This window comes from Amblyomma mixtum, chromosome 4, assembly GCF_055824585.1.
Source record: "Amblyomma mixtum isolate Tamu chromosome 4, ASM5582458v1, whole genome shotgun sequence".
NCBI lineage: Eukaryota > Metazoa > Arthropoda > Arachnida > Ixodida > Ixodidae > Amblyomma > Amblyomma mixtum.
The window spans coordinates 110,381,814-110,401,603 of record NC_143015.1 but is presented as its reverse complement, the minus strand read 5'-3'; the positions used below and the strand labels follow the sequence as shown (position 1 = coordinate 110,401,603).

At 43.7% G+C, this 19,790-nt stretch overlaps 1 protein-coding gene across 1 annotated transcript in view; it reads left to right on the top strand.

Moving 5' to 3' along the window:
• Positions 1–19,790, top strand: part of RNaseZ (ribonuclease Z) — a 38,684-nt gene that overhangs the window by 1,874 nt on the left and 17,020 nt on the right. The window contains exons 7-16 of the mRNA XM_089587556.1: positions 1,957–2,024; positions 4,168–4,226; positions 4,802–4,862; positions 6,119–6,170; positions 7,892–8,057; positions 10,403–10,532; positions 13,176–13,273; positions 13,813–13,934; positions 15,504–15,597; positions 19,648–19,789. Coding sequence (XP_089443682.1) covers positions 1,957–2,024; positions 4,168–4,226; positions 4,802–4,862; positions 6,119–6,170; positions 7,892–8,057; positions 10,403–10,532; positions 13,176–13,273; positions 13,813–13,934; positions 15,504–15,597; positions 19,648–19,789 — 992 coding nt within the window. The remainder of the gene's footprint in view (positions 1–1,956; positions 2,025–4,167; positions 4,227–4,801; positions 4,863–6,118; positions 6,171–7,891; positions 8,058–10,402; positions 10,533–13,175; positions 13,274–13,812; positions 13,935–15,503; positions 15,598–19,647; position 19,790) is intronic.

Genomic DNA, 19,790 nt, shown 5'->3' with positions numbered 1-19,790 from the left:
TTCGAATTCACTAGTACACTGCAGACGGACAGGTCCTGAGGTTCCTCAGGCTGCCTGCATCGACTTCATCATTTAGTAACTCTATGGCCCAAAAGCATTTGACCAAGGCTTTGGAATGTATATCAAGTTTGCTTACTATACATGCAGTAAATTTTCTCCACTACACAAGGAGTTGGAGTACCCGGATTTGAACCCGGCCACGGCGGCCGTGTTTCGATGGAGGCAAAATGTAAAATGCACCCGTGTGCTGTGCAGTGTCGGTGTATGTTAAAGATGGTGGTCGAATGGTGGATTTATGGTGGTCGAAGTTATTCCGGATACCTTCACTACGGTATCCCTTTGGTATCACTATGGTACTCCCTTTCCCTCTCACCTTCCTCCCTTCCCTCATGGTGCGGTTGAGGTGTCCACCGAGAAGCGACGCAGTGACTGTGCCATTTCCATTCATAAAAAGAGAAACCACCAAACCATTACAAAAGGGAGCCATATTCTGCTGAGAGAGATTTGACTGATGCCCATGTCACTTCGCCATTGATGCACAAGGGCTGTGTAATTTTACGGTATGTCTGATCTTTATGCATAAACAAAATGCCAATGTCTTCACGTGTTGGAGATTATGTCTGTATGTTGTGTACTTGAAGGTGTAGAATGATCGCCCGTGTAATTAGGGGCCTGTACCATTTGTACTGGGTTGGTATGTGTATTTCAAGTTTATAAATAAATGCATGCTAATGCTTACCTGCAGGCACACATTAAAAAGTGGGCATATCCCTTTTTGTGAGATTTCCTACTAAAAACCACGGTTTTCAAATGCCTGTCTTGTGTTTCCTTTTTATTTTTCCTGCTACATCTTGCACTGTTCCTTGTAATATATTCATTCATAACAGCTCACCCAAAGTTCCATCCTTTTGAGGGTCAGCGCAAAAAAAAAACACTAATTAAACCCTAATTGAAAACAGGCCCCCAACGTAAGAAACAATGTTTGAAAATGGTTTCATTTGTCCTCTCGGTTCTCATATTTGTGAAAAGCAGGCATTCAATTCATTCATTGTGGCAAGTTGAAAGGATTTGCCAGCAGTGGTTCTGCATCCGAGGAAACGCCATGCTGTACTTTGCATAAACTCGTTTGAATTCGCTAGTACTCTGCAGATGGACAGATGCTGTAGGTTGCTCAGGCTTCCTACATCGACTTTATCTTCATCTACTAACAAAATTTCAGTGAAGCAATTTGAACCGTTTGTGTGGTTCTGAGCAGAAAACCGACATTACCTTTTCTTTCTGTTAATAACATTGGTGTGAGCACATGCCTGCAAAAGAGTGGGCAGTGTGAATATTAAGGCGAAAGCCTTTAATGCCTCATACTGTCGTTAGCAGACGCATCGGCAGGAGTGTCGACAGACGCGTCGGTAGCCGTGTCGACAGACGCGTCGGCAGGAATGTCGACAGACGTGTCGGCAGCCGTGTCGACAGACGCATTGGCAGATTTGTCCGCCTTTCAGCGTCACTGCTTAAAAAGAAACTGCGCCGAGGGTGGGAATCGAACCAGGGCCTTTGGCATTTGAAGAGGAGACGCTACCACTCCGCCACGAAGGCTCAAGGTTCCAGCATGAATAAAGGCGCATCTAGTGAATGCATAGGTTTCATAAATAAAATAAAGTCAAGAAAAGGAAAATAAAAATAAGGAAATAAGCAAAAATAAAAACAAAATAAAATGGATATGAAAATAAAAAACAATAAAAACAAGAAAAGGAGCAAAAATAAAAAAAAAATATGAAAAATAGAAAGTAAATAAAAACAAACAGTGCGCCAGGAAACGCTTTCGCCTTGCAGCACTTTAGAGAGCCAAAGTGCCCCGTGAATTTTTTCCCAATCTTCCACCTTTCTTGTTGTGTGAGCCCTGCCTTTTCCATTAATCTTTGTTGATTTCGAACATCCACCTGTTCTATCCGTGTACAGGTAAAAGGCAAAGGAGATGTTCACAAGATGATCCTGACAGTACCCCCGTTGTTGCTTACATCTGTAAGGTGAGCCTGCCTGTCCCAAATTCACTTGTCAATTTTTCTGCAGTTTGGCAAAATTGTCTTGCTTTACTTCAATGCATTTACATTTGCATTGCTTTCAGAGATGGGGGTAAATACAGAGAAAGGACAGTTATTGGTCGCTTTTGTTTAATGCTGCAACTATTTAGGATATTTGCATGCGTTATCCAAAATACGACATGTTGGTGCCTGTGGCCTGGATGACAGAAAAAATACAAGTGCTAATTGTCAACTGTCGTCCCGTCTTCACGCTGTTACCAACATGATCATCAACCGACACCCCCAACTCACCACTCTTATGCAGTACGAAGTTTTATAAACTGTCAGCAATAAAAAAAGGAAGTTTCTTGGCTGCCCCTTCATGTGTTTATTGTGCAGGAGTTCTGTGCTCCTGTCGTGCCTTATATACACAGTCTATTTCTCGCTTGCTATTTTATGCTTGCTTGCAGGGACAATGATTACTTTCTGTTTCCATGTGGTACAGTCGCTGTCTTAGTCATGCACACATTTACTGGTTACCTTTAATAGTCGCCATAGATGCCGGTTAATTTCTTTCAGCAGTACCGATCACGCATTGTTAAGGCGGAAGTCTTTAATGCCTCATCATTGTAAGCAGTTGTTGTCGACAGAAATGTCATGCTTTTCAATTGGTCGAAATGGTCATGATGTCACAGTGCGCGAATTTCAAACGGGGCCAATTCTACTTTGGCTAGTAACCATGCAACCAATTAAAGGGATGGTATAGTGATGCTCCAAGTAAAATACATAAATAAAGAAATAAATAAAACCGAGTAGGATATTGGTAGAGTTGGGGAATCGAACCAATGAGAGGAGCACTGAGAGGAGCACGCTAACCACTGCCATGCCAGCTAGATGGTTTGGAATGAACAAAGGCAGGGTGTCTTCGTTCTGGGAGGTTCAGGTGTCCACAGAGATATGTATTTCCTTTCCTCAAAAACCAATTTACCCAGGAACAAGGGTGGACTCCCTGGCAGTGTTGCAAGACACTGCATTCCATTCTTAGAGAGGAAGCTTAGCGTTTTAGCCGCACATCAGTCACACAAGCAGCAACATTGCACTTAAGGTCAACAAAGTGCCCCCCTGAATTTTTTACTGAAATGGCTCTCCATTCATCGTGATCTGGGAATTGTTTTGAATCCCCTTATACACTTTTAATTGCTACCAGTTCACTTTTGAACGCTCCATTCAGGCAGTCCGCACTAGCGTGGTGGGTGCGATGCATTCACTGGAGAGCGATGCAGTGAACGTTGTAGTGCAGCGATGGTCTTGGTTGGTTTCTTTGCAACTCATCTTGACAAAAATAATGAGGTTAGTTCTGCTTTTCTTAGAAATGCTGTTTTATTAATTGTGAGAGAAGCCAACAGCCACAGAAACCAAGGGGCACAGGGGATTTTTTTTTTAAATTAATTTATTTATTTTGTGGTGTTGATCAATTTAAAATATTACTGAATATGTTATCGCTTAAAGGTAATTGATTAGAAAAGCAGAAGAAAAAACAACCGCATGCCGCCGGTGGGATACGAACCCACGACCTCCGAATTACGCGTCCGGTGCTCTACCTCTGAGCTACGGTGACGGCTGTCAAATCTACTGCTTTCGGGGGTATTTATGTTTATAAATAACCTAACATTGAGAGTGTTCATCAGCGCCACCCACGTTCGTAAGCGGCGGACGTAGAACGTCCTGAGTTACCGCTGGTGTGACGTAGAACGCCATCGAGTGGCGAGGGTGGAAGCTGTGTGATATTTAAAATTGATCAACACCACAAAATAAATAAATAAATTAAAAAATCCCCTGTGCCTCTTGGTTTCTGTGGCTGTTGGCTTCTCTCATATTTATAACGAGCCCCTCATTCCCCTTCCCTTGTTTGTTTTATTAATTGGTTACTTATGTCAATTCGTGTGTGAGGTTCAGAAAATTTTTTCTTAATGTTGAGGCATTTGCAGAAATCCTTGTTTTGCTTCACCATGAAGGACTCTGATTTGCACTTGGACAAAATTGCAGCATCAAAGAGACAGTTTTATTAAAAATGTACATTTTTTGGCTACACAACGTTGTCATATTTTTGCAGACAAAAAAAAACATACTGCCCTTCGTTTTCTTTCAGCCTCACAGCCGGCCAGGACAGTTGAACCTTGAGAAATGTGTCAGCTTCGGAGTGCCCCCGTAAGTTGTCCAACATTGATGTATCACAGCGAAGCTAAAATTCTGCCAAGCAAAAGGCCAGAGTTCCTTGAAGTACTTTGTCAGGTCTGGAGCATTGCTAGTTGTAGCAGTTAGGGGAGATATGGGTCTTAAATTTTTTTTTAAACTTCTGATCTAGTCCGAATGAAACTTTAGTCTTGACCAGTTTTTCTTGCTCCAGATCTGTAATGACTTTTTTGATATCTGATGTGGTTCAAAAAATTTCTTTCTGGGCTTTTTGGCAATTTTGTCTTGCCATTTTGCCAGACAAGAAATGTAAGTGTGTGGCCATAATTCCAAAGACATGCTGTACAGGATGATGCTATTTTTATTCTTCTGAAAGCAATTTATAGGTATAAGTCGGACTGAGATTTACTGTAAAAATTTTTGTTTGTTTAATTTTCTCTTGTTACTATTTCAGTTGTAATTTGCAAAATGATACTTGATTGAGAACAAGATTATGATGCTTATCTGCATATGAACAGAAACAGGCCTGCTTCGGGCAACTTGTGTTCAGACACTTTTGTGTTCTTTCTTTTTTTTTTATCTGTGTGCAGTGGGCCCTTGTTAGGTGAACTCAAGTCAGGCCGGGACGTGACACTTCCAAATGGCACAGTTGTAAGTGGTTGCTTTCTTGTGATGCCCACAGAAATGTCATCATTTTTTTCTTCATTCTCTGGGTAGCACAAAATACATAGCTCTGCAGGTACTGTGGGTTCGTAAAAATGCTGGGCAAGCCCATTTAGGCATTCTTCCTACCCATTAAATTCATCAGCTACAGCTATGTTGCAGCATTTTGATCCATTGTGCTATAAGAACTGTGCTTGTATTCCGATAGACCAATAGTATATTGAAACAGAAGAAAGGAGTTTCTAGTACGGAGTTTTGCATTTGCCGAGAAACAAACAGCTGCAGGACAGCCTAGTGGACCTACTATAGAAATGCAGAGTGTAATGCGTGTTTAAAAGCACTCGAAAAATTTGAACACATTTTGTAGTTCTCTAGTACCTTAGCACTTAAGCACTTAAGCACCAAAGTGCTTAAGTACTTCTTTTGTTTTTACATACTGTGCAAAAAAATTTATGAAGGGATCACGAAACTCAATGAGGAAGATTACAAGCAAGTTTGAGCCTTGCTTTGCAAAAAAAAACAAGAATTGAAAGGACAGGTAAACCCAGTCGCATTGTTGCCTGGCGGTGAATTTACATGGACAGTGCACACTCTTAACATCGTGCAGATGTGCAGAGCTCGCTGTGTGCAGAATGTCATCATTTGTGTTTTGTTTTAATCAAAACAGTGCCGCCAAGTCAGCGTGCACAGCATCAAGGCGCAGTGTAAATGCAGGACATAACGAATGTTGCATTGCTTCTGCTGATGAAGTGTGCAGCTTAAACAGGCACTGAGCTAAACTCCACGCAATTGCCATTCTGAGTAAAAATCGATTTGATGTCTCTTTCCTGGTACACTGATATTTTTACAGCTTCAAAAGACACGTGTACTGCTGAGAAAAAGAGGATTTCAAAATTTTCCTGCCGCTTGACTTGAACTCGTGTGTAGGCATCAGGAGTTATACTTGCATATAAAATCGACCGGTTATGGCAGCATCTGTATTTCATTTCCTCACCTTTTCTAGCTGATGAAAGCTCTGTTTTTAGTGAAAGTAGTGTCTTTGTCATTAGGTTGTGGTAATCTGTAGGTATAGGCCAGCTTCAGCTTGTGTTCAGTGCCCCTTTAAGAGGTATCTTCGATGTAAATGTATAATCGCATGTTCTTTTTAGTCAACTCGTGAGTGCTTTCTTCGCACCTACAGGTCTCTTGATTGTGAAAGCTATTCGACTGGTGTGATGAGTGTTTCCTTTGTTTTGACTGCGAAGGTGAAGTCTTCCGATGTGGTGTCCCCCGAGGAGGCTGGCCCAGTCTTTGTTGGTAAGTAGCTGTCTTCTTATCAAATGCATTTGCTGCTGCCTATCTTCAGCATGTTTGTTTTGCTTATAACAATGCTCGGTTCGCTTCAGTCACGAAAGAAAGCTTCACTGGCATCAGTTCTTCCAGCTTCTGCGATGCTTTTACAGCGAAAGCTGTGGTAGCTTTGTGCAAGCCATTAAGTACAAGCCATTTAGGAGCTACGATGGCAGCCATAATGCGTTCATTCTCTCTCGTTGAGTGAAAGCCGGGAACGAGCGCGACCAGTTGCTATGGCACCAGCCGAGCGGAGTGCGCCATCTAGGAGGAGAGGGAAAGCCGGTCTAGCCGCACTGGCATAGCGAAAAAGACAGCGAGGAAAGGAAAGACGGAGAACCGTACCATGGGGCTAGGCAGGAAGGTCGGAGTGAAAGAAGAAAGTGAGAAAGCGGTGCCGTGGCTTGCCGAAGCTCCAGCAGCTCGCTCACCGTGGAGGAAGGGGAGATGGAGAGGCTTGCGTTGTGGTTGAACGAGTTGAAGAGGAGGATCGCTAGACACCGCATTGAAGCGTAACAGCTGCGTGAGGCTTGCGAACGGCACAAGAAGTCAGCTGTGGAGTTCAACGCCACGTTGGCGAGGTGTGAAGTAGAGAAGGCCACAACGTATGTTCTCAAGAAGTGTGCGTTGTGGGATGCTTGTAGATTTGCTGTGCTTACGGAAGTGGATGTTCTCCTTTGTGACGGGAAAGTCAAAAGTGTGTTGGTATCCGATCTGAACTAGGGTGGTGCTGGCTCATAAAGCAAGGAAGCCCAGTGGCCAGCCAAGTTTGAAACAGTGAGGCTAAGCCAAGTGTCTAAATGTGCTCGAAACAAACTGTCCAAAGCCAAGTAGCTACGCATGCTTGAAAAGGGAGACAAAGCCAAATAGCTAAACATGCACAAAACAAAAAAGCAAAGGCAAGTAGTTAATTGTGTGTCAGGTTGGCTCGTTGTGTGCTTAAAATGTCTGTAAATATGCATGTGCCAGTGCTACCATCCTCGTTTCATGCAAGTGCCAGACCGACCTTACCTGCTGGAAGCGCCTCTAATTCCAAAAAATTTTGCTGATTAATGCTCTGAGCCGGTAAGCTTTGCTCTCCTAATTTTTTTGAGTTTAGTTGTCTGCCCTTGTCCTTAGCATCAGCTACCGTCTGTCAGCACGTTAGTTAATTGTTTTTATGTGTGTTGGTTCTTATCTGTTTTACCTGTGTTCATTATTGTGAGCTATGACAGGTCTTTTCTTGCATTATATTTTATAACATACTATCACAAAGGTGCTGATGTGATACCAATGCCGTATAATAAACATCATTTGTTGATTGCATCGTTAAATAACTTGTTGAACCACAGTGCTGCTTTGAGCATGTGAATGGTTTTTATGGTTTGTTCCATCAAAAGTAACGAGCAAAAACCAGAGGAACAAAAAGTTATCAGGGGAACAGTGTGCAGAACACCCATAATTTTGCACACTGTACACAGTGCAATGCCAGTGAATGTTATCAATCCGTATCATACTGAAATTTGTATCAGCCATGTTCGTATCACAGAGATTCTATTGCAATTCTAATGTTCTGGCTGTTACTGTTATTGTTGAACATTGACTTTTTGTTGATTTATTTGTTTCTGTTAAGTGCATGAGCAATATTTTTTTTTTTTTTTGTAAGCTGTGCATTGAATGATAATCCATTGATTGTTTACCACTTTCAGTGGTTGAAGTCCCCTCAGAAGACTACCTGAAATCGCTCCTGGAAGCGGAGTCATTCAAGAGCCACCAGGTCACTGCAAGTCGCGACGAGGATGCTGCCAAGGTCGTCGTTCACTTCACCCCATCATCTGTCATGCGACACCCGTCATACATGGAGTGGATCAAGAGGTGCAGTTTGCATTGCATTCATCCCGAATGGTGTATGCCATTGTGTTTGTCGGAGTATTTTTCTGGTGGTGGCAAATCTTCTGCAAGCAAGCCTGCATTAAACATTTCAGTTGAAGTTGAAGTAGCATGCTGCACACGGGCATTCTGTTTATCTAATGGTGTTATCACAAATTATACCTATTTTCAGCGCAACTAGGACAGGAACACAAAAAAAAACGAAAGACAAACACGACCGCTAACATGGATTTTGTTAGCGCTCATGTTTGTCTTTCGTTCTTTGTGTTCCTGTCCTGGTTGCACTAAAAATATGTATAATTTGTCACAAATCCAACTAGCCTAACATCTAACTCTTTTAAAATAGTATTATGTTCTTCTACTTGGTGATCTGTGCATTTACACTTTAATTTGGGGTCCACGTTGAAGCAGGATACAGGTTAATCCCCAAGCTAAACAATAATTATTGAAACAAAACATTCAACTACAACTGCCATGTAGAGTGGGGAAACATACAATTTGGACTTTTCTTTTTTTTATATATATAAGGCTCAGCTGATGCCTTGGTTCACTGCATAGATCCTGACACTACAAAGCGCTTGTGTTAGGGTTTGGTTCTTTTGTGCACGTTTTCCACCTTGGAGTCTGTCTTGAGGTGTATTCGCATTGGTGAAAAGCAACGGCCGCTAGTGGCCGCCCTGGTTGAGGGTTGTGGGGCGCTCACTCGGGGCCGAATTTTCTAGTTTTGCAACCAGAGTCACAAAGCTGCTGAACCAGTGAGCAGCGTTTGTGATATATCCGGCTTCCCATTGCCAGCAAACCTAAAACTGACAGCGGTGCAGAGAGTGACGTCAATCCCAATAAATCTTGTTAGGGGTGTGCGAATATCAGATTTTTCGAATACGAATCGAATACGAATACTTGGTTCCGAATATCGAATCGAATAACAAATAATCAAGGACAGACGCATTTAACCACTACAAAACATTTATTTGAGCACCCAAGAACATCACAGTTCAACTATCAGTGATGAAATGAGCATAAAAGGTGTGTGTGGCTGCACAAAAAGTATCAAAGTCTCGAACATTCTTCTAAGAAGAGTGGAAATATCAGAGATTACTAGTACACAGCATTCAAGGCTAGCTTGCCATAAGCACAAAAGCGCGTTGCTAGGATGAACATAAAAGGTTGTCGTGAAGGAAAACCGGCTGCTCCACTTGGTCAGGAAAAAGTAGTTACCTTTTGGCTGAAACGACTTGTCCAGCCACAGAAAATGCCCTTTCAATTGGCACTGAACTGGCACGTATAGCGAGGTATTTCGTCCACAGCTCTGACTATACCAGCTTCGCAGGTATAGCCGCAAAAAAGCTCACCAGCGCAGTCAGCTACTGCATGGCCATACGTTACGCATTGCTCTGGGCGCCGCAATGTTATGTCTCTGTCGATAGGACTTGCGGACCGAAATGAACGCTGGTGCTCGCAATAGAATATTCGGATAGATACGAATATTCGCGTCGTGTCGAATACTCGAAACAACACGAATACTTGGATTTCGAATCGAATACGAATACTACAAATATAATATTCGAATTATATTCGAAAATTTCGAATATTCGCACACCCCTAAATCTTGTTGCAAGGAATGGTTAGCTGCTGGTTACACTCGCCGCTGGGAACATGGGTTATGGCGATCTGCCGTTTGGATTTGCCGCTTGGACAGTGAGTCGCGATATCTGTGACTCACTGATTTACATAGCTTTGGTAGACCACTTTTTTTTTTTCAGGGTGGCATTACATGTGAATGAGTGCATTCCAACACACTTTAAAATGTAATCATATTAAGAAAAAAGTGCAGTGTGTGTAAATATATTTAAAATGTGTGCGAAAGTATTGTAATGTACAGCCGTCCTGATTTTTGAGAAATTTGAGAAATCTGTCTGCAACCAATTAGCAGCAATTATCGTTTGGTCTATTTTTTTACGTGCCTCTAGTCCGAGTTGTGTGAAAGGCAAACTCAAAGGCCTTGAATGAACTGAAAGATTTCAAGGACAGCGTGCATTTTTATCTGAGAATTGTTCCCTGAAATATCTGTCCGAAAATGAGGGATGAGGAATTGTCGGACGTGGCAAGAAGTCGTGCATTCATGTCCACTTTTTATTTTTGTCTTCATGAAAATACTTTGTAATGTCTGATTATGGCATGCGTGGTGTATCAGCTGCAAATGCTTGCAGTGTGCCATGTGGCTTCCCTGTTTAGTGTAGTACTTGCTTGATGTATCAACTCAGACACCATGCTTTGTGCGTGTTGAATATAACCTGACCTAACTCTGTGGTTGCCCGTTCTGTCCTCAGGTTTCCGGCAAGCACAACTCACCTGGTGTTGAACGAGTGCACCAGCTCTCTGAGCAGCGTTGCACTGCACCGAGCACAGCATCGGCTCCACCTTCTCAGTTCATCCATCTTCCCACTGCTTCACGTGGAGGTAAAGCTTGATTTTGCACTGAACACAGTCTCGCTATCAGGTGATGTGATGTGTGGGACTAGGATTACTGAATCCATGTACTTAGTGTTACGTTTCGTTACGTCGTTACGTCGTTACGTCGTGTGGAAGAAAACGGCATGGCTGCAGCGGAACACCGACTAGCCCCGAAAGGCACGTTGGGTGAACGCCTGGATCACCCCCGGAAGCCGCGTCCGTCTGCCCAAATGAAGTTTTGAGCAAGCATCTCCCCTACACCGCGTGCAAACGCACGTTCGAATGCATGAAATGGGCGGGAACGCCGTTCGTGGACATTCCAGCGTCTGCGCTACGTGGATGGCATCTTTCTCCCTCTTCCAATACGTGACGCCGGTGTAATCCCTCAGGAGTGTGTGTGTGTGATTGGTGCCACAGAGAACGTCCTTCCTCGGCAGGCCCGGCCCGCATCTAGGGAACCTAGGGAAAGGAAACACTTTAAAACCTCGGCAGCGGTACGGCCGAAGGGCTTTTCATCAGATCGTCTCATCATGTGCTCTCCTCATGCAGTGTTCCAGTCTCGTCATCAAGCTCCCTTGTAAATAATGTAAATTTTGCTGTATAAAGTTTTCTCTCCTTGTCTTTTCCCGCATCCTCGTCTCCGACCTCCCTCATTCCCTCTCCGGCGCTCGACCATGCTACCTTGATCTTTAACATTAGGTATAAAGTAACAGCAGGTTCCGGATGTGACTCGAAAGTCTATCTCATAAAGCTGGCTTGTGCCACTTGTATTATAACACAGCTCAGATTAGTGACTGCGCTTTTATGCAAGTTCAGAATGGTGCTGTCTATTCCGCATGAGCTCTCACTGCTACCATATGTTAGTTCTCCATTATGGGCTAATATGGGCTTCTTCATGACTTAGTTTTGTGGCAATGAATCGCTATTACATTGCTACAGTGGTAACCATTGACTGTTGCTTCTGTTAGAACTAAGGCCTGAGCATAAAGCTGTTTCTGTTGCCGCTTGCATAGAACATCACCACAGGTTGTTGTTCTCACATTTAGAGGGCGACTCCTGGAGGGTTTTCGAATATTTTGAGTTAACGATTGCATTATATTTCTTGAACCTCTCTCTCTCTCCTTTGTGATTAAAATATTTTCATAATAATGAGCAGAACAATGACAAAGTAGCAGAACATATGAAATCAATACCGAAACTGAAACTGGGTTTCAACCAACACATAACGTCATGAATACTGTCACGAAAATGCTTATGTACATCTTGAACAGCTAACCTGGTGACTGAAAATGATAACTTCAATCATTATTTGTTTGAAGTGACCAAATACAGGCTTCCTTTTTCCTTTGGCAAACACAGAGCGAATGCTCGTGATTGAAAATTGGTTTTTTGAGGAAAAGAAATGCAGTAACTGATTGAAAGTTGGTTTTTTGAGGAAAGGAAATGCAGTAACTGTCTTGCATATCAGCCGAAACTGTGCTGTAACGGAAGGCATAAAGTAGGGAGTGAAAGACGAAAGGAAGAAAGAGCTGTAGTCTCCAGAATAATTTAGACCACCTTGCATGGTTCTGTTCCAACCTGGGTACTCTGGCTCAGTAGACGAGCGCCTGAACCACTGAGCCACCTTGGCGGGTTTGCTCATGATGTCAGACATGCAGGGTTACCTTGCCCGTAGCAGTGCTCTAATTGAGGTCATGAAACGGGAGATTTTAAAATATCTTTGCTCTTAAAGGAAATGTTGGCCAGCTGTGAAATTTGCCTCAAATGATCAGAAGACTGAGGAGGGCCTATTGTGAAAGTCTCAGTAAAATGTGCACATGTCACAAAAACCCCAGAGCTGGTGCTCTATTTTTCATGCAACCTAGTTATCTGTGCTCGCTTTAGAGAGATCCTTGCAGCATGTCAGTTTTCACCACTTTTGTAACATGGAACTTCATATTACTCCTGTGCAAGGAGTTGAAATGCACCCACTATTGTCACTCTGTTGATGCTGTCCTGCATTCTTCTGCTATCATCAAAAGATGCATATTAGTTTGACTTAGACGTCCAGTTGTATGACAAAATAGGTGCTTTACGTTGGCTAGACATGCTACCATTCATGACAGTAGAGACCTACAGAGGTTTGCGGAGGTCTACGATGTCTACATGTGTCTACAAAGGTCTGGGGATGTCTCTGGGCCCTTGAGAATTCTTATAGTTGTGTGTGCCACCTATACCTTATGTACTCACCTCGCATGTATACAGTATGTTCTTTCTAGGCTGTACAGTCGGGGACAAAAGTCTCCGGACCACGTGTTACTCAAAAGAACCTTATAGCTCTACTATCAGACAGTGGCTGGAGATCGCATTTGTGGAGATGAAAGAACAAAAATTTAACTTTTACCTCCACAAGTGTGGTCTCCAGCCGCCGACCAGTAGCAGAGCTATCGGCTTCGTTAGAGAAACACGTGGTCCAGAGACTTTTGTCCCCGACTGTACCTCTCCTTTTTTTCTTTCTCATTTCTTCCTCTGTCCATATGCAGGGTAGGACCTGTGTCCAGCTAACCTCCCTGCCTTTAGTATTTTAGCTGTACGAATGTAACTGCGTCTGTTTCTACAGTGCCACCCACTTACAAACTGAGCTCCACCTTTCTTTTTCCTTTGCTTCAGGAGTCTTCCTGTCTCCCCAAGGAGCTTGCCGACCTGAACGTTGTTGTAGGCGACACAATGTCCAAGTTTAGGCTGCGGCCATTTCGAGGATTTGATAGGTGAGTCAGTCACTTGCCCTGTGGTCAGTCAGTCAGCGCAGTTTTTGCTAACGAATGTCTGATTTTTATATTTAATGGTTGGATAGATGACATAGTATTTTGAGCGAAGAAGCACGCTTGTATCTCACACGGATGCCTTCCTTATCTCGTGGGTGTAGGGCGTAAGTGTGCGTTGCTGGCATAATGTTGGGTTATGGTGTCGTCAGAACTATGGCAGAGGTGGCGGCCTGCGTGGTGATATTTGCATTGCAAAATAAAGTTAAATAGAAGAGAAATCTTTACAATGCGTGACGGTACTTCGCTGATCTTGAAGTTTAATTTATCTCACAATTTTTTTCCATATTTTTACACTTAGAGTTCATGAGAGTTTACTTGTCAATTGGAATAACCTCTTATTTCATTCCTTATTAATTCTTCTCTTTCGAGCTGATGTCACAACTAGGCAGTAAATGTTCTACACTGGAGTGTCTCTTACCGACTATGAGAGCAGGCTTGAAGTACATGTATTTTAAATTTCTAATCCTTTTTTTCTTGTCCAGAGATTCGGTTGTGCGTGTGGAACCTGAGGCCTATGTGGAAGAAGCACATGCAAGTTTTGGCTTCAGCGAGAAGCTCGAAGAGCTGAAAGCGGCGGCCGCTTTGAAGAAGGACGAAGTGTCGGGTAACTGTCAGGCTACTGTCTTTCATTCCTCAAATACTGCTTGACAGAAATGAAAGTGGGCAAAGCAGCATCGCTCTGAAACTGATGGCTTGTTTCTTTTTCTGGTTTTGCTTTCTTTTTGCAGAAAAAAAAGACAACTATTAGCTCGTAAGCATAGTGCTGATTTTATGGTGTGAATTTTTAGACATTGCTAGTGGTAATTTTCATACTGTTTTAATTTTATTGCAACAAACATACATTCAGTACATTTCTTAGTTGCTATTTGGGATAAATATTTCCTGCCTGTGTGAGATGCAAAGTGCGCAGAGTCGAAAACCTGAGTATTGGTTTGTTCACTTTACAAGCTTGTCATTGAACCGACAAGTTCAGATGAATCAGTGAGCACTAGTTCCTTTTCATTGCATTGTTTTGTACCAGCAAGTGTCATATTGCACACTGCTGATGCAGCAGTGCTTCTCTTATTGTTGCGCAGCTCAAATCAGCTTTGTGGTTAGTGCTGTATGAAGAGACTTGCGGGCAAGTTCCAGCTCCAATGGATCATCTTGAGTGCAAAGAGCAAGCTTCACTGCAGTTCTTTTGACCTCACTGAAAGCTTGTTTCTGTAAATACCGTATTTTCCGGTGTATAAGACGCGTTTTTTTTTTTTCAAAACCTTGCTGGTGCGTCCTATACAAGGGTGCATCTTATATGCGAATTTTCCGGGGTTTTTTTGCGAGTTCAGAAATTACTAAGGTTCATGTTGAAGCCTTTTTCACCGAAAAAATATTACTACCAATAACGCGGTTGTAACATGGTTAATACTTCAATACGGAGACCGCCGTGCGCAACTTTTTTAGGTGAACTTTATCATGAAACGGCGGGGTTGACCACTTCCAGGATCTTAAACACGCGGCCGTTTCGGAGGCCCCAAGCAAAGGTATTGTGAAATGCCAAAAGATAGTGACAGTCGCGCTTCTCGCCATTGTCAAGACAAGCCAAGAAAAGCCGATGTTTTTTTTTAGTCACCCTTTGCAAGTACGTAGTGCGAAGAGAATGCTTCAGACGTGTTGCCTTTTCGATAGCGCATCGGATGATGAAGACTTTGAATGTTTTATGTAAAAATAAATTGTTATGGACATAGAGTTCTTTCGCTTTTTTTTCTTTTGTGCTAAAACATGGGCTGGTATGGCGTGAGTGTTGCCTTTTTCGATCACTTAGCGTTGCTTAAGAACTTCTCACACGTACGGTGCATTTTGCGATGGTCGCATAAGCATGTTTGATTAAGCCTCACTAGCCTAACTGGTTAAATTGGGGTGCGTCTTATATACCAATTTTTTCAGTGACAGCCTGCATATATGGCGGGTGCGTCTTATACAAGGGTGCGTCTTGTACACCGGAAAATACGGTATACAGAATGTGATTAGTTTTTTTCCTCTGCGATGTCCTCCTTTGTGCAATGTCAGTGCACGTTAAAGAACCCCAGGTGGTCGAAATATCCAGAGTCCTTCACTACGGCGTCCCTCGTAGCCCGAGTCGCTTTGGGACGTTGAACCCCCATAAACCATAAACTATCTTTTCCTCCTTCCCCAGGCATGCCCTCTCACCCTCAGATCCTCTTCCTGGGCACTGCATCAGCGATTCCTGGGAAGGACCGCAATGTCAGTGCCATTCTGGTCAATGTGAGGTAAGGCTAAATTGTTGTTGAATTGGTGTCCTTAAAGAGCACTTTTTTTGAAAATCGGGCTGGCAGCGGCATCCTATAGTTTTCCATGCTGTATACTGGAATATCGCATCCAAATAAGGCAAAAACAAGCGCGAATTGCCTTTTTTAGCCGAAATATGCGGCCTGTGCCGCGGGGCACGCCGCCGCCCGTGATTGGTCAAGAGAGGTCGTGACGTCACTTTGAGGACTGGAGAAGCTGCCGATGCGGATCCGGCGCTGCGTTGAGTGCAGATCGCAGCTTTCCATGTCGTAAAAGCGAATATGGCGACTATTTTTTTTTTACTGACCTCCAAAGAAAAGGATGCTACAGTTTGCTCATTCCACGTATCGCCTGAAACCAAAAAAGACACAAGCAAAAAATTCTACGCCTAGCACAAGCATACGCCAGTGTCAAAGACGCGATGCCGACCATGCGTAAAAGGTGCCAGCACAACCTCGGCTCGTATTCTCGGAAAGGAAGGGGTGCGAACAATACTCAAGTCAATTACCACCACCGGACGCCTCCTGGCTCGCCCGAAAGAGCGTCATCCTAAAAAAAAGGCCCAAAGCGCTGTGTACAAAAAATCCTGTTCTCAGTACCCGGCGTTGCAGGTTGGGAGGGGCCAAGCACTGCGAGGCATGTGACCACAAGATAGTGACGCAATCATTGTGCGCTGGAAACCAAGCCAAATACGCGCACAAGGCTGCTGCTTCGCTCGTGGCGCGTTCAGCAGATGCCAGAAAATATTAATCGCTGCCTCGGAAACGTTCGCCCTTCCTAGATTTGCAGTTTAGGTTCAGTGAAGTAGTTGCCAACAATATGTGTGTTTAAAAGCCAAGCTAGCTGCAACTCGCCCGCTGCCACAACTTGATGAAGAAACTGAGTAAGGTTGCGGTGTTTTTTTGCAAAAACTCGGTTGGCATTCATTTCTCTCATAAATTCGCATCCGAAATCAACGTCGAACGCTTTGATTTTAATTGCTTAGGTACGATTAAACGAGATGCCGCATATGACGAGCTTCGATGCTTGCTTGCTTTGCTTTATTGTGCTTTGCTCTGCTTGCTTGCTTGCTTGGACACGTCGAACCGAGTATAAAATCACTAACCGAGCCTTGCTGAGCACGTCTCAGGTGGTCTGGCCGCACCTAAGCTGAAAAGAGCAACACATGCTTGAGCCTCTATAAGGTTTCTTCAGGGGCTAAGTGAGCATGTGTCTACTTTTAGAAGAGGCGCTTCTTCGGAATGGTGACACGCCTCTCATGCGCGAGAAAATCGAAAGAACTGTGTCATGGTTCAGCCGCGCCTTTTCGACAGAAATCTCCAGAGGTCACATTAGGGACAAGCTCTGCATGTAGCCGCTCTTACGAAAGTGCTTCGAGCAGAGTAGGCTTGCTTTGGTCAGCTTGAATTTTTCGTCACAGCAGCGAGCGCTTGCGCTGCGAGCTTTTGATCTTGCTAAAAACAGTGGAAGATGACACAGTCTCGGCCGTATTTGTTCATGGACACGAACGCAGAGTAGTACCTCGTGTTGATTCTGATTCTCAAGGTTGGCTGACATGCTTTGTACGTCACAACGCACGCAGCACGAGAAACAACGCGCGCTGAAAGCTCGCTCGGGTGTGCCGAAGTATCCCCGACTCCTCAACATGACGTCACGTTGGCCGCCATGGACGAGGTTTCCCTCTCCGCTCTTCTCCTCTCCTACGCTCGCGCGGGGCGCGGGAGATTTGAACATCGCGTTTTTAATTGGTGATTGCGCCACTGTTTTAGCCAAAATCGAAAAAATAATTTCACAGACGTGATCGGCAATGACACTACTTCAAAACCCTAAAAAATTGGCTGATTCGAAAACCGCCTCAGTATCCCTTTAAGGATCTGCAGACACAAAACTTCACAGACCAAAAAAAGATATACAGTACAACCTTGTTGATACATTCTCGGTTCGTACAGTTTCCTGGTTCTTATGCTCAGGATCATGAGAAATTAAAATGTCTCATAGTTGCACTATTTTTTGCCTGTTTAACACGTTCCTGGTTAATGCAGTTTCCTGAAAATTACATTCATTATTTAGTTAAATTCCAATCATGTGGTATGTTCACCGACTAAAGGAAGGTGCAGTAACACATGAGTAAGCCGAGCCTAGGGGCATGCGACGTGAACAAAAACGCAGCGGCAGTCAGCTGCCGGGGTGGCTTCTCCGTAGTGCATAAGTGCACTGGAGCAAAATGCATCCTAAAGATCGTGAAGATACATGAAGGTGCAAACAGGCCAAGCCTGGTGGTACGTGCTCACGGCAGGCAATTTCTGGAGTAGTTTCTTTACAGTGCATAAGTGCGACGGGGAGAAGCCTTTTGGTGGCATTTACGACAGTGACAGTGAGGAGGTTCCAGCATTTCCCTTGCTGATCGCCAGACTAGATATGTTGCGAATTGTCTTTCGCACTAAGGACAATGCCAATGCGGATAGAAGGCTACAAGCACTATAAAAGCTCAGCAGATGCTTCGCTAACAAGTGCTGACAGGCCTTCTATGGCTTGAGCCGTTATTGGAAGCCTGCCCAGAGCTGTTGCGTGGCTGAGGCGTGTAGAATTTCTCACCGATGCAAGCGGCCAAGTGAGAAAGAAGAAATGAAGAAGGGGGAGAAAATGGAAGGCTGCCATTGTGGAGAGAGAAATGGAAAGAAGAGAAATAAAGGAGAACTAAATCTGAAGCTGCAAAGAAAGCAGCAAAGAACAGAAAGTCATTATGAAGGCAGGCCTCTCCCATGTCTCTCCAATTAACCGTGTCCTTCGCCAGCTGCGGCCATCGTATCCCCACAAACTTCTAAATCTCATATGCCCTCCTAACTTTCTGCCACCCCCTGCTATGCTTGCCTTCTTCTGGAATCATGCACTCCGTTACCGTTAAGGACCAGCAGTTATCTTGTCTTTGCATTACATTCCCTGCCTCAAGCCTTTGTCTTCTTGATTTAAACTAGGATGTCATTAATCTGCATTTATTCCCTGACCCACTCTGCCCTCTACCTGTCTCTTAACGTTTCACCTATCATTACCCTTTCTATAGCTCGTTGCATTGTCCTCAATGTAAGTTGAACACTTACTTGTTTAGGTGCTCTATTTTATAACAGAATCATTATTGAAACGCTGCTGTCAAGCGCTATCGGGAAAGTGTCTGCATTGCAGGCTTGAGACCAGATGCATTGCACAACGTCTTGCTCTTTGCATATATTATCATGGTTGTCAGCTTTTAGAGATTTATTTTAATGCTTTAGCATTAGAAGCCTCATCGGGGAAAAAAAAAGGCGGCGTCACATAATTCTCAGGTGGAAGGTGTAATACCACCTGCTAACCGTGACAGGTGCTGCACGGAAGAGCCCGGGTTGTGGGAAGGCAACCTGGGTGCGACAAGCCCTGCCAATCACGTCCAGCAAAGGCATAAACAGCTTCGAATGCCATTGCATAGCCAACACACAATGTAATTAGGTGCCCCTATTAATTTTTTTTTTCTGAAAAATGTGGTCTAATACAAGCTAGTCCAGATTAACATTAGCGAACAATTTAAGGAATACTGGTATTGCCACTGTCTCTGTATTGCAGAAATCTGCACGTTTTAGTTGAATAAATAATGGTAAGTGTCTAAGTGGCCTCGGTGTGTATAAGATGATTCTAGATGATTCAGGAAGCAGTTGCACCCATACCGAGCGTTTATAATATATATATAATATGTGCTGCAGCGGATATTTCAAGCTTTCCAACATCTCGATGGAGAAGCCAGTTGCCAGTACAAGTGAGAACAGTTACTTACGGCAGCAAGGAAATAAAGTAGGGTGACATTATATACATATATATATACACACACATGCACGCATGCACACACACGCACGCAGCTCTTTTGCAGACGGAAGAAATTAAATACTTCTTGATGGATTACCAGTGAAGAAAGTCGTATAGCCGATGTTTTTTCAGTTTTGATTGAACCTCTTGCATAAATCTATTTGGAATTTCTGAATTAAGAATTTTTTCGTCAATTTCAGCGAAGACATGTCCATTCTTCTGGACTGTGGCGAAGGAACATTCAACCAACTAGTCCGGTTCTATGGCCTCGAACAAGCCAGAAACATCCTGACACGGCTGGGCTGCATCTTTGTGTCGCACCTTCATGCCGACCATCACTTGG